The sequence below is a fragment of the Taurulus bubalis genome (assembly GCF_910589615.1).
Source record: "Taurulus bubalis genome assembly, chromosome: 8".
Lineage (NCBI taxonomy): Eukaryota > Metazoa > Chordata > Actinopteri > Perciformes > Cottidae > Taurulus > Taurulus bubalis.
In genome coordinates this window covers 4291276-4308399 of record NC_136596.1, presented here as the reverse complement: position 1 = coordinate 4308399, position 17124 = coordinate 4291276, and the positions used below count along the sequence as shown (strand labels likewise).

The window sequence follows — 17124 nt, the reverse complement described above, 5'->3', positions numbered from 1 at the left end:
GTGTGTGTGTGTGTGGACCAGGACTTCTCTAAAATGCTATTTTGACACACGTTTTGCCTCGAACAAATATTGTGTGGAATTTTGCAATTCAGATTGAAATTGTGCATCCCGTATACGTACATAATGCATAGAAAGTGGCAGGAGGAGGGGTCAAAAGGCCTCAAAGGGTCACGCAGAGTGCGGATTGGATGTCTGCAATATCAAGCATCTCATATCGTCCCTCAGGGCTTCTTACAGGTTGAATGAAGTGATCTTCGTGTGATTTAATTGTCCTAATTGGTGAAGAGGAGTTAAATCAGAGCCTCTTTTAACTGCACACGTCTCTGTCATCAGGTCCAGTCAAAGAAAAAGACAGTTAAGGATGCAGGAGCCCAACAATGGATTTCTCCTTCTCTTTCATGCAAGGGATCATGGGAAATACAATTCAGCAACCCCCTCAGCTCATTGACTCAGCCAATATCAGACAGGAAGGCACCTGCGACACCGGCAGTGACCCCGGCGAGGATGGTGGTCCCTCCTACGATGCTGCCCTGGATGCAGAGTTTTCCTACCCTCCGTCGGCCTCGGAGGACATGTCGCACGTCTCCAACGGCTACCCGCCCGGCCTGGGCATGTACGAGCCGCAGGCCAAGTTCTCCGTGTACTCGCAGTTCCCCAACGGCTCGGCCAACGGCTACGGGGCCATCCGTAGCTACGGCGACCACGGCCTCATGCCGGGGGAGGGGACGGTCTTGAGGGGCCCCGGTCTTCAGGAGAGGCCTTTGTCTCCCGTGTCCCCGCCGCTGCACCCGCACCTCCACCACCCGCATCACCACCACCACCCGCACCACCACCACCACCACCCTCCCCACCACCACCACCACCACGCCGCGCACCACTTCCACTCGAACCCGCCTCACATACAAACCCAGCCGCACCCGCAGAGTCCCCCGCTGCCGCCGCCGCCGCCCTCCCAGCACCACCTGCCCCACACGCCTCACATCATGACCCACACTCTGCCCCCTCCTCCGCCGCTGATCCTGCCTTCCTCCAGTCCCCCGCCCTCCCTGGTGGACAGCACCCCTTCCTCTCAACCCCCCCACGGTCTGGCCAACACCCCCGGCGGGGTGCTGAAGAAGACCAGCTCTCCAGAGATCAAGCTGAAGATCATAAAGACGTACCAGAACGGGAAAGAGCTGTTTGAGTCTGCGCTGTGCGGAGACCTGCTGCACGAACTGCAGGTAACACACACACACACACACACACACACAGATCTTTATCTATCACTGAAGACATTGCAGTATATCCGTTATTTTCCCCTCCAGTCTTTTTTTACATTTTACTCCAAACAAACATGGCACTCGATTTTGTTAATTGTCGATTTATGAAAAAAAACAGCGTACTGTCTCCAGCTTCTCAAACGAGAGGATTTTCTATTCAGCTCTGTTTTATTTCACTGTAGATGGAGTCACTTTAAGTAAATAATCTGCAGGATGAATTCATAATGAAGCAGATGAGCCTCTTTGATTGTGAGAGTTCTCTCGATCTTGAACTTCTTGACTCCACTTACTTTACTTTTGCATAATTTTTTCATCAATGTCTGCAAATAATGAAGCCGATTTGAACCATAATTGTTTAAAAAAAATGACTTGAATGGATAGATCCACTATCAAAAACATTGCTGTTTAATTTTCTACATACAAACAAAAGCATACTTTATAGAAACTTCACACGGCAGTGTGCATTGAACCACAGAAAGATTGCGTCACATATTAAATACAAGTCTATTTGGTCCCATTAATATTCATGCATCTTGCTTTTCTTTTCCTCGTGGAGGGAGTTGTGATTCCAGCAGACACAGGGATCAATTTCTGAGTTGCCTTTTTTATGCAAAAAAAAAAGAAGAAGAAAGTCGACGTCTGATCACCGGCGTTTTGTTTTTCTATTTTTCTGCTCCTCAGAAGAACGACGCCACTCCGATGCAGCGCCGACACGAGAGGAAGAAGGAGAAGAGGAAAAAGAGCGCGCGGCTGCAGGTCCAGGTCCAGGAGCAGGAACAGGACCAGAACCTGGACCTGGACCAGGACCAGAGCCAAGCGCAGCAGCAAGCGGGTCCCACGGAGCAGACGGAGGACACCCACGTCCAGCCGAGGCCGACGGAGACGCCCCCGGCCCAGACGGAGAAGCCTCAGAAGACCGTCATCAAAACTGAACCAAAGACGCCGAAGGCAAGTGCGCGGCGGTTTCACCCTCCGCAGTCGCTTCCTAATCTTTTGCACACACAGATCCCAGAAGCTTCTAGTGACACGTTCCCGTTTCCCCGCTTTAGGTTCCGAAGGTCCACCATCCGTCTGTGATCCAGGAGACGGGCTTCTGTAAGGAGTTTGTGATCGGAGACCTGGTGTGGTCCAAGGTGGGCACTTACCCCTGGTGGCCCTGCATGGTCTCCTCTGACCCGCAGATGAAGGTCCACACTCGCATCAACACCAGAGGTACGGGCACGGGAACAAATAATGAATCGCTCCCGATAATCACACCGATTCCTCTCTCAAACGTTAAAACGCCGCCGCCGCTCGTCTCCCCCGCTGTGTCTCCGTGCAGGTCACAGGGAGTACCACGTCCAGTTCTTCGGCAGCGTCGCCGAGCGAGCGTGGATCCACGAGAAGAGGATCGTCCTGTACCAGGGGAAGCAGCAGTATGAGGACCTTCAGGCTGAGACGCTGCGCAAGGCCTCGAACCCTGTGGAGAAACACAAAGTACGTACGGGTGCATCTAGGAAGTTGTCGGGCTCATCCAGTGTCAGATGTCATGTCTACTTTTAGTATTTGGATTCCAGGATACCATTCATTTGAAAATGGTTATTTATCCAATGACAAATCACATGTTTTTAGAGAATTTAAGTCTCAAATTCAACTTATTTTGAAAGAATTATTAGAAGCTCTTTTACATTTTCTTTAGATTTTACTTAGTTAATGTATAAACGACTGAATTTTATGTTACTTATGTTATACCATCACATGGCTCATCCATTTAAAACAAAACAAAAATGTATAGTTCAACATTTTCTTTTCCTAAACTCTTCCTCTTCCTAAATAACTTGCCAATCTGAAACCATTTCAGTCATTTTGACCCATTCTTATCCGGTTTATATCACGAGGGTGATTTAGGGTGAGCTGAGCCGTCTGACAGCAAAACGCAACAATTTAATCGGTGTGAAAATGAATTTATTTTTAAAAAAAAAGTACTTTCTCTTCTGAGCATTGCGCAAACTATGTAGATGACACTGTTTCTGAATACATTTCTGTATGCTTTTTCATTTTGTTTTCATTTTTGAACCGTCATGTATCGGTACATATTTGGGTAAGCCAATATTGATAATATCAGGTTCCATTCAGAAATAAAGTTCATCAGTTGTTTGGTATTTAATTCATGTTTTTCTTTCTCCAGCTGCTGAAGCCCATCCCTCAGCGGGAGCGTTCTCAGTGGGAGGTCGGCGTGGGCCACGCCGAGGACGCCCTTGTGATGTCGCGGCAGGAGCGCATCGACAACTACACCTTCATCTACGTCGACCCGGACCCCATCGAAGGCCCGTCCAGCAGGAAACCCACCATCCGAGCCGAGAAGCGGAACCGGCGCTCCAGCGGCTCGGTCGGTAAGAAGGAAGATGGGGGAGTGAAGTCGCCGGAGCGAGAGCAGCCGCCGCGACGGCTGCTGCCGCGCAGGCAGTGCAGCGTTTCCAACGCCGCCGACGGCGCCAACTCCCAGGCCTCGCACGAAGAGAAGAGCCAGCATAAGGCCGGCTCCCCGAAACCGAACGCCGACGGCGACGCGCGGCCGGACTCGCCGCCGCCGGTCCGGGCCTGGAAGACGGCGGCCGCCAGGAAGCTGCTGCCTCTCTCCATCACCATGAAGAGGCTCAACGTGGAGATCACAAAGTGCGACTGGCCCCTCCTGCAGAAAAAAGTGGCTCCGTCTCCGAAAAAAGAACCGGAGGAGGTAGAAGAGGAAGAGGACGAAGAGGAAGAGGAAGAAGAGGAGGAGAAAGAGGAGAGGGTGGCGAAGGAGGCCCGGCAGCCCGACCTGGGATACTGCTCGCCCGAGGACAGCAGAGCCAAACCAGAGCCCAGTCCGGAGGAGGAAGAGGAGGAGGAGGACGGGGACGAGGGAGAGGCGGAAGGGGAGGTGGAAGGAGAGGAAGAGGGGGAGGACAGGAGAGGATCCCCCGCCAGTCGGAGGAGTGAGGAGGGAGGAATGCAGCAGACCTCCTCTCCTGGATCACACCACAGCAGTCCACACGGTCTGTAATGCACCGACACACAGGCTGCGTTTTGACGGATGTTTGGCTTGTCCGTGAAGTCAATAAGAGATTTGATTTGTCGTTCAGGTTCCCAGGAGAGGAAGCTACAGCGGCGGTCAGTCAGGAGCCGGTCGGAGTCGGAGAGAGGCAACGATCCCATCCCGAAGAAGAAAACCAAAAAAGAACAGGTATCCATTCCACGCAGAAGAAGAAAAAAGTGCTGCACCTTTTGTTGCATGTCATATCTTTCCCTCTCCACATTTCCTATAAACATTTTTTTGCCATAAAATGAAAAATGAAAGCTAGTTACTAAATACAAATTACAAGGGGTGTTTAAAGTATTTCAGGTACCAATGAGACAGTGAAATAAACCAGCGGACGGGCAATATTTTCATGGATCGGCCTTCGCGGTGTGGCCGATAAATGACGTGATAAATATGACGTAATAAAATGATACGATCGGCATAAAAAGAACTATAAAGTGCATAAAAATACAACTCACCGAATTTGTGGGAGAACTGAGCTTGTTTCTGCAAGGAGCCAGTCCCATCGGGGTGGCGGGAGACAACGACACCTGAAGTGTGTTCTTTATGTCCCGTCTACTCTGTAACTTAAACCTTTATGTTGTCTACTCTGTAACTTAAACCTTTATGTTGTCTACTCTGTAACTTAAACCTTTATGTTGTCTACTCTGTAACTTAAACCTTTATGTTGTCTACTCTGTAACTTAAACCTTTATGTTGTCTACTCTGTAACTCAAACCTTTATGTCCCGTCTACTCTGTAACTTAAACCTTTATGTTATTTACTCTGTAACTTAAACCCACTTCACAAAGACAGGGTGTTGGAAATGGAGGCAGGGTTTCAGAGCTTTTTGGGATTTTATATCAGGATATTCTGCCTTGATTTTAATCCAGAAGTAACATATTCGTGACTTTTAAGGCTTATCAGAGAATAAAACACTGCACAGAGGTTTGCAATGCCAAGAGAGAGGATTTTACAACACTGGAAAGTTGTCAGAAATATAGTTTTTGGCTCCAGTTCTCAGGGAAACGACGGTAATAATGTTTCCCGCTCTTTACAGACTAATCTACCGCCTGTGTGTTTGAGAGAATGTAACGTCCTCGTGAGAGTCTGCATGACCAGGGCTTCAAAATTTGATGTAGCGTTAATGTCGTAATTCCCCCAAACTAACCTTCTGCTACCTGAAAAAAACCACGATGACCTACACCTCCTCGTTTATCCCTCACAGGCTGAGATGGCTCCTGAGACCACGCTGAGGACCGGTTCACAGAAAGGTAGGGGATCCGTTTTGAAACCTCTGCTGTGGAAACTCCCTTAGACACACGAGTGAAATCCATCTTTTTTGGTGATCCTCTAGGAGCCAGTGAGATCTCAGATGCCTGCAAGCCCCTGAAGAAGCGAAGCAGAGCGTCGACAGACGTGGAGATGGCTTCTTCCCAGTACAGAGACACGTCTGACTCCGACTCTAGAGGCCTCAACGACCCGCAGGTAGACTCAGGAAATACACACACACCATGAGGAAAATACTCGGATATCAATAAACATCTCAGGTCAGAATTGTCTCACAATGTTTACGAGACAAACTTTCATAGCATTTTTTCAGCTAAGGTTTTTTCAGTCAGAAGCATTTCATTCTAATATGTGGTTCAAGGTGTTTTTTTCAGCCAAAGATTTATTGTTTCCAGCGGTTTTTGAGTGCTTTTCTATTCATGATTGTGATCTGAATATTTCTGTGTTCTGTACTTTTTTGTTTGGGCAAAAGACATTTGATCAAGGGCTCTTGAAACTAGCTATTCTTGCACTAAACACCTTTACTGGTCTGGATGTTAACGCAAAGCTTCAAAGAGCAGCCGAGCCGCGTTGCAGGTGGTCACGTCTGGACTTCTTCACTCAAAACGCGCTCTCCCTTTCTCCATCTCGCAGGGTTTATTCGGGAAGAGTCTTGATAGTCCAGCAGCAGCCGACGCAGACGCCTCCGACACTCAGTCCGTGGACTCCGGCTTGTCCCGTCAGGACGGCAGCACCGGCAAGAGAGACACCGTCTGCCAGGTAAGTGCCACTGGTGACCCGTCATCTCGCTCTAAGCGAGCATCGATTCACACGAGCCGTCTCTCTCTCTCTGCGTGGTTTTTGTGCGCAGGTCTGCGAGGTGTACGGAGACGGCCTGGTGGTGTGCGAAGGCGACTGCGGCAGGCAGTTTCACCTGGACTGTCTCGGCTTGACCTCCCCGCCCGAAGGCCGATTCACCTGCCTTGAATGCAGAAATGGTGAGCGGATTCAGAAGCGCCATCTTTACCGGCGCATCTGTTGCGTTTGGCTTCTGTGCGTTCACCGCCTCTCTCTCTCTTCCCCCCCCCTCCTTCCAGGCAATCATACTTGTTTTAGCTGTAAAACGGCGGGCCGGGAGGTGACGCGCTGCTCCGTGTCCGGGTGCGGTTGCTACTACCACGAGGATTGCGTCCGCAAGCTGCCGGGCACGACCGGCGGTTCGGACGGAGGCTTCTGCTGCCCGCAGCACAGCTGCTCGACCTGCTGCCTGGACAGAGACCTGCAGCGGGCCAGTAAAGGTAAGGCAGCCTTTCGTTTCCTAGCTCCTCTGAGTTCCTCTTTCCTCGTCCGCTGTGGGGTAATGAGCCGGTGCTGCGACAGCAGACTGCATGAAAAACAAAACTTTCAGGCTTCTCGCTGATGTTATTGACTAATAGCAATAAGAAAAGAGATTTAAAAACCCAGCTCGGATGATATGGAGCGCGAGGCTGTACTTTCATGTTTAGAATATGTGAGAGAGAAATGAAATAGTGTGCTTTTCGAGAGGACTTTAATAAATCTTGCACTGCAATATCCTGCAGAGCGTTTGGGCGACACATTCTTGCAACAAGCATCCGGTTTCACCTGAAACTTAAAGTGCGCTATTCTGTTTTTAGTCTTTTTGAAGTGAGTGTCATTGGGAGGCTGCAGACCAATTGGAGAAAAACAAAGTAAATGTTCCTGGAAATGTCTTTTTTTTGATGATGGTGCATTATGTTTGCTGGAAATCACCCATCCTGCAAAAAAACAAAAAAAAGGGGAAGAGATGTTTGCAACAAAGTTATATGAACCACAGACCGCACAGAAAATTGCGCCTATAAAGAGTCACATTGTGACACCATTGTCTACAATTCGTACATTTTTTTTGGACGCAATGCAGGATTAATGCAGTGTGTGTCTGTACGGATGGTGTGGGTTCATTTTGGATGCCTCGAATAATCATCCTTCAGCTAATGATGTGTTGCTATATAGTTTAAATGCACACTGACTGCCTCTCACATGAACTGACAACGAGACATGTGAGACATGAAGACATTTTCCTCTGACTGTTTCAGTTGAAATACCTGTTTTTAGGCTCCCAAAAGGTAAAATTATGAAAACATTTCACACAAATTGTCACAATGTAACCCTCCAGATTGACCGCGTGACCCATTTACTGGTCTCAAAACATCAAGTGTGAACGTTTAATGTCTGATTATGTTTCACATTTTTTATTTTTGGGCAATGAAGCAAAGCGGGGGAAAATTACATCTTAATAGCCGAGGACTTGATTTGTTTTAGCCGCCAGAGAGCGCACCAAGTGGTCGTATTTCATCCGTCTGAATCCCTTTTTAATTACAGCTGAATCCCGTAAAGGAGTCTGACCTAATTCATTATACAAACTCTGCATTGATGGGGCGCTCGGCCACGTCACGGCTACTTGACTGTTGTAACTCAGCTCTTCCTTCCTTCCAGGTCGCCTGATGCGCTGCATCCGCTGTCCGGTGGCCTATCACACGGGCGACAGCTGCGTGGCGGCCGGCAGCGTGGCGCTCACCCACCACATCATGATCTGCAGCAGCCACGGCGGCGCCAAGCGGAACGGCCTCCTCGCCTCGCCCATCAACGTGGGCTGGTGCTTCCTGTGTGCCAGAGGTAAGCTCTCCCCGCCGCTGCACACGCCACCAGTCTGTTTTATTTTAGTTTATTACACATTTCGGGGAGTTCTTTATATCTCCACACTCGCCATAAACTGCAAAAATCAGTTGCACTTTGTCGTTGGGGCAGGACGCCATCTTTTTTCTCTCCAGGAATACAAACTCTTTATTTTATATATATATATATATATATATATATATATATATATATATATATATATATATATATATATATATATATATATATATATATATATATATATATATATATATATATATATCCCAACGGCAGTAACAATCTCATGAGTGAAAACCGAAACCCCATAAACATTGTGAAGATCATTTTAATCGTTTAATATTCCGTGTTTCATGAAATGTAATGTGTGTTTTCCATCACGATACTAACACTATGAATGATCCAGGCTGGCACACTGCACTCGGCTTAGAGCGCTCCCATCTTGGGGCCACTGGGCGACTCAGTGGTTAGCATGACCGTCTCAATCAGAGGATCGGTGGTTCGAGCCCCGTCTCCCCTAGTCTATGTCGTTGTGTCCTTGAGCAAGACGCTTAACCCTGAATTGCTCCCCGTTGCTGTATAGAAAAAAAAAAAAGTAAGTCGCTTTGGATAAAGGCGTCAGCTAAATGTAATGTAATCTGTCCAAGTTGAGTGCACTGTTTGGCCTCTTTGTGTCGGGATAAACTTAATTGTTCTGTGTATGTGTGTGGAGTGTTTGCTCTTTTCTCTTTTTTGTGAATTCTGGGTAATTTCGAGTTTTGACTGCGGCTCACCCCCGTCTCTTCCTGTGTGTCTTGTGTAGGACTGTTAGTGCAAGACCTTACTGACACCATATTAAGTTCATATGCCTATAAGTCCCACTACCTTCTGACTGAGTCAAATCGTGCTGAGTTGAAATTACCTATGATTCCCTCTCCTTCGTCAGCTACCAAAAAGAATGTTGGGAAAGGTAACTGAACCGCTTTTCTCTTTCTCCTTTTGTCCCACTGGTCTGTGTTTGTGTCGTGCCTGCTCCCCCACCCTCCCTCCTTTTTTTAAATTTCTTTGGAGGCATCTTTCATTTCAAAGCCTTGAGGTGCAAAGTTAATGAACTGGTTAAAAGAAGAAGAAGAAGAAATGCAGTTAATTTCAATGCAGAGTGGCGCAAAGTAACTTCAGCCAAGTATCCCTAACACATTAACAGGAAACAATGGGCCTCATGCAAGAACACTTTCATTTGTATTTCATTCTTATTCCTCTCTTTTCTGGGAAGTCGGATGTCGACGCATTTTCCCAGCAGGCAGTTTGTCTCGTCGCAATAGGAAAAGGTGTAAATAACTAAAGGAATCCAATCCAGCTGCAGCTATTACCACCTGTGCTTCTCCCACTATGACGAGTTAAAACGTCTGTTGCAATCATAGTTAGCTTAATTAATGCCCCCAGAATTGCAATATATACCTTTTTTAATGCTTTAATTCAAGAGTTAAAAGATAACCTGTGGGAGAGCAACTGGCGTCGATGTGTCTGTACTGACGCAGAAATAAAGATGTTGTGATTAAAAAAGAAATTCTACTTTTAAAGTTCACTTCTTCGGCAGGTGGAATTGGTCACATGTAAGGAAGCACCAATATCCAATAATCAATTGAATTTCTTCCTGTTGTATACGTCTTACATTATTCACTGGAATTAAAATTAATGAATTAATGTGAAAACAAAATGTAGAACTTGATTTGTAATTGTTCTAAAGATAATATTATATGATTTTTATTTTACCAAGTTGCTGGTGGACGATTTTTATAATTTAATAACAACAACAATTCTATGTAGTTATTTGTTTTACAAAGCGAAGAAAGCACTTTTCAAACACTGGTATCGGTACTCGGCATCGGCCGGTGCCCAAAGACCAGGTATCGTATCGGTATTGAGTCACGTGACGACAGGTGGGACTATTAGCTCCGCCTCTTTCTGTTGGCGTCCAATGGGACGTCCCATCAGAGGAGAACCTTCAGTTAAGAATTAGTTTCGCAGTATAATTTTTTTTTTATCCTTATGTGGGTTTTTACGTTAAAAAAGAAATACTTTGAAGTTGGATGCAAAAAAATAAATGACATGATGTCACAGAGATTATTTTAGTTTTAGTTCTCAGTAAATCCATTTTTATTTAGTTATTGATATTTATACATATTTATTTTCTATTATAGCATTAGTTTTCTCATACATTTTGAAAGTGGAGTCGTTTTAGTTACAGGCGGATTGTACATGACTTCTTTCCCAGGAAGAAGTTCTCTAAAAGACTCGTACGCGCCATCGAGGACGAGGCCGTCCGTGTTCGTGGTTCTTGCACGAGGCCCATTGGGAGATTATTTCGCGCCTTGCATGAACAATCAGTTTAAAAACAAATCTCTGCAATGAAGCTGTTCATAAACAAGTTAAATCAAATGTTCTTTACATTATTTTTAACAAGTAGAATATATTTTGCTGGGGAAACAGAAACTTAACCGGCGGTATGACGTTGTGGATTAGTTCAGGTCCTGTCTGTGGTTTGTGGAGTTTCTCGCTGCTGGAGGACGCATTGCTTCTCTGCTTCAGCACTCTGGGCTTTCTTCTTTTTTTATTTTTATTATTATTATCATTTGGAAAGCCTCACACCTTTTTTTTATGCTGACTGCAACTAAGTTTTTTTTCTTTTTTCGACTGATATTCTCAGACAAAACTAAATTCTGCTCAACCTCATTTTCTTCGAGCGTTGACCTGCCTTGGATGGAATATAATCTCAAATCCGGACGAGATCTGCTCACAGTCGAGCAAAAACCATCGCAAGAATAGTGAGATTACTCTCGCAAATTGCTAAATTGTAAAATACATGATTCCATGCAAGCTGGTCTGTGCAGGATGAGTATGTGTGATGGGGAACATTTGCTTTACTAGCAGGACTGCATGCCTGCTTTTTAAGTATAACCCTGTTTCATTGTTAACTCGCTGGCTGATTTATTTTATTTTTATTCCTGTGCTGCCGCATGTTATTTCCCTTTAGACTGGTCTTGGTACATTGCTCTGAATCTGATTGCCAGACATGCTGTAACTGCTGCAATGAAAAAAATGCAACCGAGCTCAGAACACACACACACACACACACACACACACACACACACACACACACACACACACACACACACACACACACACACACACACACACACACACACACACACAAAGAAGCTCCTGGTATTCATTTATTTAAATTTCAGAATAATGCCTAGATGTAATGAACACTATTTTCATATCGCAGCAGAACTTTTTCTCAGGCTTGTCTGCAAATGAGATTCAGAGTTTGTCCAGGTTTTAAGGTGCATCACCTAATCATACACTCCTCCTCTCTTTGCATACCCATTTCCCACAACGCATGCACTTACACACACACACACACACACACACACACACGTACATCTTACAAATGTAGGAGGCAAGTTGCTGTGCTGCGACACATGCCCGGCTTCCTTCCACCCGGAGTGTCTGGAGATGGAGACGCCGGCGGGGCCGTGGTCCTGCAGCGACTGCCGGGCGGGGAAGAAGCCGCACTACAAACAAATTGTCTGGGTCAAACTGGGCAACTACAGGTACGTCACCGAGCACCGGTGGTGGGACTGCTGTGGGGTTTATGGTCCCAGACTGCAGACTGAGCGATTGTTATATAATCATCTAGGCGGGACTGAAACCTTTTCATTTTTTTCTGTGTGTCATCTTCATTTACTCTTAACCAGTAACATATAGGCTGATCCTTACACATCTGAACAAAATCTCACATGGTAGCCTTTTATTATAACACTAAAATTATTCAAATAGCCCTAGTGGTTGCAGAGATACACCCTTTTTAGTTTGGGTACGCAAATTTCGAGATTTTCAAAAGGTTAAATGAATAGCAAAACCAACCCCAGATTGATGTGGGCTGAGAACCGCAGACGGGCTGGCAACAGCCTAACGTACCTACGTTGGTCTTTTTATCGCACTAGATGTGTAAAAATATGAAATATTACTAGTGTTATTAGTAGAAGTTCAGTGCATCAACACTGAAACAGGATTTTATGTGATATATTTTAGACGCCGCAGGGGACACAAATAATGTCTCATCCATGTAAGAAAAAGCAGAACGTGCCCTAAATACTGCCTCTTTAGATCCACAAAAAACAAGTCATCGATCCTGGATTTTGGAGCCATAATAACTGTAGACGACATGTTTTAATGCTTTTTTTTTTTCTTCTTCTTTTCTAAACTCGTCCCCGTCCCGCTCCCCTCGCAGGTGGTGGCCCGCGGAGATCTGCAACCCTCGCCTGGTGCCGTCCAACATTCAGAGCCTCCGCCATGACGTCGGCGACTTCCCCGTCTTCTTCTTTGGCTCCCACGACTACTACTGGATCAACCAGGGCCGCGTCTTCCCGTACGTGGAGAACGACAAGAACTTTGTCACGGGTCAGATCAACATCAACAAAACGTTCAAGAAAGGTAATTTATCCCCCTTTTTATTTTTTGACATATCAGGTGTGATTCTCATCCTTTTTTTTGTTTTTCTTTGCTTTTGGAAGCAAGGATGACTCTGAGATCTTGTTGGTGTGTTTCAGCTCTGGAAGAAGCGGCCCGGCGGTTTCAGGAGCTCAAGGCACAGAGGGAGAGCCGGGAGGCTCTAGAGCAGGAACGCAACTCTCGCAAACCTCCGCCCTACAAGTTCATCAAGGTGACGTCATTTTACGTATCCCCACTTCACACAAATAACCCCCAAATTGTCCAAGTTCTGTGTTTTTACTTTTGCCGTCTTCTTGTATCAGTCCAACAAACCTATCGGGAAAGTTCAGGTGCACGTAGCGGACTTGTCGGAAATCCCACGATGCAACTGCAGACCGACAGACGAGCATCCCTGCAGCCTCCACTCCCAGTGTCTCAACCGCATGTTGCAGTACGAGTGTCACCCGCAGGTCTGAGCGCATGCCTGTTATTTAGCTATACTTTAAAACCAGCGAGAGCGCCCTCTTCAGGACTGAACTTGCCTCTTTTTTGCCGTGGTCAGGTGTGTCCTGCGGGAGACAGCTGTGAGAACCAGTGTTTCTCCAAGCGGCTGTACGCGGAGACGGAGGTGACGAAGACAGACGGCCGCGGCTGGGGCCTCACGACCAACCAGGCGCTCCGGAAGGTGGGTGTCGAGCTCGGCCTTTTCGTCCAAAAAGGCATCATCAGATTACAAAACAGACTTCTCAGGATATCAGGATCAACGTGGAGTATCTGACCTAAACGCACTGGAAGTGATGAATGACTAGCGCCAATTGATGCAAGCATTCAATTTGAAATGCCTACACCACCGATCCAGTGGCTGATTGCTGAGGCTATTTCTATTTATTTATGCTATATATTTATTAATGTAGCCTCATCTGATTCCTTTGCCATTTGCAACAAAAGGTGTATTTGAAACCGGGCATGTCAGGTGCTTTCAGTGCGTTTTAGCCTTAAACGTTCAATTTGTTTTGTTGCAGCATGCTATGGGGTCAAGAACTTTAATTTCTCGTATTGGAAACATTTAGTCAGGGTTTGCTCATAATCAAATGACCGCTGACAACAAATGAAAAGTCACAAAAACGCATGTTTTCGACAGTAAGACTTTCTTTTGCTGCGTGACCATTTTGAAAGCAGAAACGTGTCATTGAAGTGTGACAGTGGGCCCAGAGAAGGAATTAATAATGTCAGTAGTTTTGAGGAATTCATTGAAAACCTAAAGTAGTCAGTCGGGGAAAACGATGCTCATCCAAACCAACCTAAAGCTAATATCTTGGTTGTTCTCGTAGTAGGAAGGAAGCGATGTGAAGTACAGGTGATGAAGCCTGTTCTGACCGACCTTCACATCACTGGATCACTTTCCAGGCATGTCGATACCCAAAAACATTCCCTGGATGACTGTATTTTACGAAATGGGAACTAATGATCGGACTGTCTGTGAAACAGGCTTTCAAACTCACCGCGTCGACATTGATTCCCGCCCGTCTCGCTTATTTGCAAGTCATTTTGAAACGGGGCATCTGCGCTTGTTCTTTCCTCCAGGGCGACTTTGTGACGGAGTACGTGGGCGAGGTGATCGACTCGGAGGAGTGCCAGCAGCGGATCAAATGCGCCCACGAGAATCACGTGGCCAACTTCTACATGCTCACCCTCACCAAGGTACGACGCCAGTGAAGTGTGTGTGTGTGTGACACCGGGTTCACTTCCCCCGTCGACCACACGGTGTCTCATTTGTCCGTCTCTCCTCTCAGGATCGCGTGATCGACGCCGGCCCGAAAGGGAACTCGTCTCGCTTCATGAACCACAGCTGCAGCCCAAACTGCGAAACCCAGAAGTGGACGGTAAACGGGGACGTCCGCATCGGACTCTTCGCCCTCTGCGACATCGAGGCCGGTGAGTTCGCGATTCTCTTTATGTTCCGATTACATTCCTACGCTCTCGGATTCCTGAAATCTCGTCTCTGGTGTTCCCCGCAGACACGGAGCTGACGTTCAACTACAACCTGCACTGCGTGGGCAACTGGAGGTCGTCCTGTCACTGCGGGTCGGACAACTGCTCTGGATTCCTCGGGGTGCAGCCAACGGTGAGGGCGTCGACCTCTCGGTTCTCTGGGGCGATCCTGACTTTTTGAAGCTGTGTTTTGATCCATCTATGTTTCCTACCAGAGTGCCGTGGTGATGGAGAAGGAGGAGAAGGCCAGGAACGCCAAGCTGAAGCAGAAGAAGCGGAAGCTGCGGCCCGAGGGAAAGCACACGCACGAGTACTTCTGCTTCTGCTGCGGAGAGGGAGGCGAGCTGGTGATGTGCGACAGGAAGGAGTGTCCGAAGGCGTACCACCTGCTGTGTCTCAACCTCACCAAGCCGCCATACGGTAACCACGCACTGAGCTCGTGTGAGAGGGGAAAAAACTGTCGACGCCATGATGGCATGACAAACCTTTTGGGATGTTTTAGTGGTCTCAACACGCGACATTGTCGGCACACAGTGTTGGGGGTAACGAGTTACAAAGTAACGGATTACAGTAACGATATTACTATTATAGGTAACGAAGTAAAGTAACGCATTACACTCAAAATATTGGTAACTACACTACTTTACTAGACCTCAGTAACGCGCTTTCCTGCGTTACCCAAGACATTTTTACCAGTCCGAAAAGTTCTCTTTTAGTGGCGCGCGAGTCACACGACACTTCCTGATGAACAATAGCAACAAGCTGCTAGCTAGCGCTGCTGCTGCTACTGCCCGCGACCCCTCTGCCCAAGTCGGGTGTCGAGCCTGGTCCCGCTACCTTCGGTGGTTTTCGGGGAGCTAGCGGAAGTTAACGGAGAGCTAGCGGAAGTTAGCGGGGAAGTGACGGAGCGCTAGCAGGAGCCCCAGCCGGCTACAGCGGGGAGCTAACGGGGACTCTGACCGAAGGTAGTAGCGGCTCGTAAGCAGGAAGTGTCTAGTGACTCGCGCGATTATTATTATTGGAAATTATATTAATTAGTAATAATACATTATTATTGAAAATGTATCTTTGCAGTTAATTTGGACATTTGCTTAAAAAAATGGAAAGTAAAGTAACTAGTAGTAAAGTTACTTTTCAAATGCAGTAACTAGTAAAGTAATCTAGTTACAATTTTCAGAAAGTAACTAGTAACGTGTAACTTCACGGGCGGCACACGGTCTAGTTACAAAATTGAAAACAGACATTTCTAGATGCTTGAAGTGTGTCACAGAAGGAAACAAAATAAACGTGTATTTTCTGTGTCGGTCCGCAGGGCGTTGGGAGTGTCCGTGGCACGACTGCAGCGTGTGCGGCGCCGCGGCCTCGTCCCTCTGTGACTTCTGCCCGCGCTCCTTCTGCCGGGATCACGAGGCGGGGGCGCTCACGTCCTCCGCCCTCGAAGGCCGCCCCTGCTGCTCCAGCCACGACCCCGTCAGCCCGCTGGGCTCCAACTCCGGCCCGGCCCAGCCGCCGCGCCACTCCGCCCTGAGCCCCGCCGGCATCAAGGAGGAGCCGGAACCGGAGCCGGAGGCGTGCCGGCCGGTTTCCGAGTGACACCGCGGCGCTCCCCCACCCCCCTTCAATACCTCATACCCTGTAAAGTGCACTCCTGTTTTTTGGCCTCCTGGGCTCCGATCCCGCTCTGACGAAAGGGAATACGGTGCTTTTTTTTGTTTTGTTTTTGGACCAGCGCCAGAGACACGCAGACGAACACCTCGAGAGAAGAGCGACTGGAGTGTCGGCAAGAGGGAAGTGACCCGGCATCATTGTGCCACTAATGCTCTCCACCGGCCGGACCGCCACCTCATTATGTTTTGTTTTTTACAGCTGTGGAATTTGTAAGTGTTGTCACGTCGTCAGATACCGGAACTTTAAGGAACCTAACGAGTGAGGTGGAGGAAGAGAAGGAGGAGGAGGAGCTGAACATCTTCCTCCTCCTCGAGACGTGATCGGATGCATCTCTTCTTCTTCTAAAAAAAAAAATGAAAAAAAAGGGCAGAGGGGATGACCGATTTTTGTGCAATTCTTTTCAGGACCACACTACATTCCAACCTTCCTTCGACATGGTTTTTAAATATACTTATGAGTATAGATGAATATAATTATATACAGTATCTATGTTTGTTAATGTTTACAGACCGATTCTCTCACGTCATCTCAGTGAGTGGTGTATTACGTTTGTTTGTTTGTTTGTTTCGGTGTTAAGCATTGCGCAGACCTCCTAGTGAACATAGTCCTATTAAGGTGAAATATAATGGTATATAGCGTAATGGTATTGACATTACAGAAGTACTCGTGATCTTTCATATTGCCAGTCTCACTCGCCATTGTGTACATAAATTGGCTCATGATATTGTA

At 47.1% G+C, this 17124-nt stretch overlaps 1 protein-coding gene across 1 annotated transcript; it reads left to right on the top strand.

The window, feature by feature from the left end:
- Window positions 1-377: 377 nt before the first annotated feature.
- On the top strand, window positions 378-16320 carry nsd3 (nuclear receptor binding SET domain protein 3; the record flags this gene model as incomplete). The annotated part of the gene is made up of 23 exons (XM_079222283.1): window positions 378-1220; window positions 1941-2207; window positions 2309-2471; window positions 2581-2735; window positions 3427-4276; window positions 4364-4464; window positions 5528-5573; window positions 5657-5787; window positions 6223-6348; window positions 6440-6566; window positions 6666-6866; window positions 8062-8241; window positions 9062-9208; window positions 11699-11855; window positions 12536-12738; window positions 12855-12967; window positions 13059-13205; window positions 13298-13420; window positions 14320-14436; window positions 14529-14670; window positions 14754-14860; window positions 14943-15147; window positions 16040-16320. The coding sequence occupies 23 exons, from the start codon at window positions 378-380 to the stop codon at window positions 16318-16320; spliced, it is 4932 nt and encodes a 1643-aa protein (XP_079078409.1).
- Window positions 16321-17124: the final 804 nt, after the last annotated feature.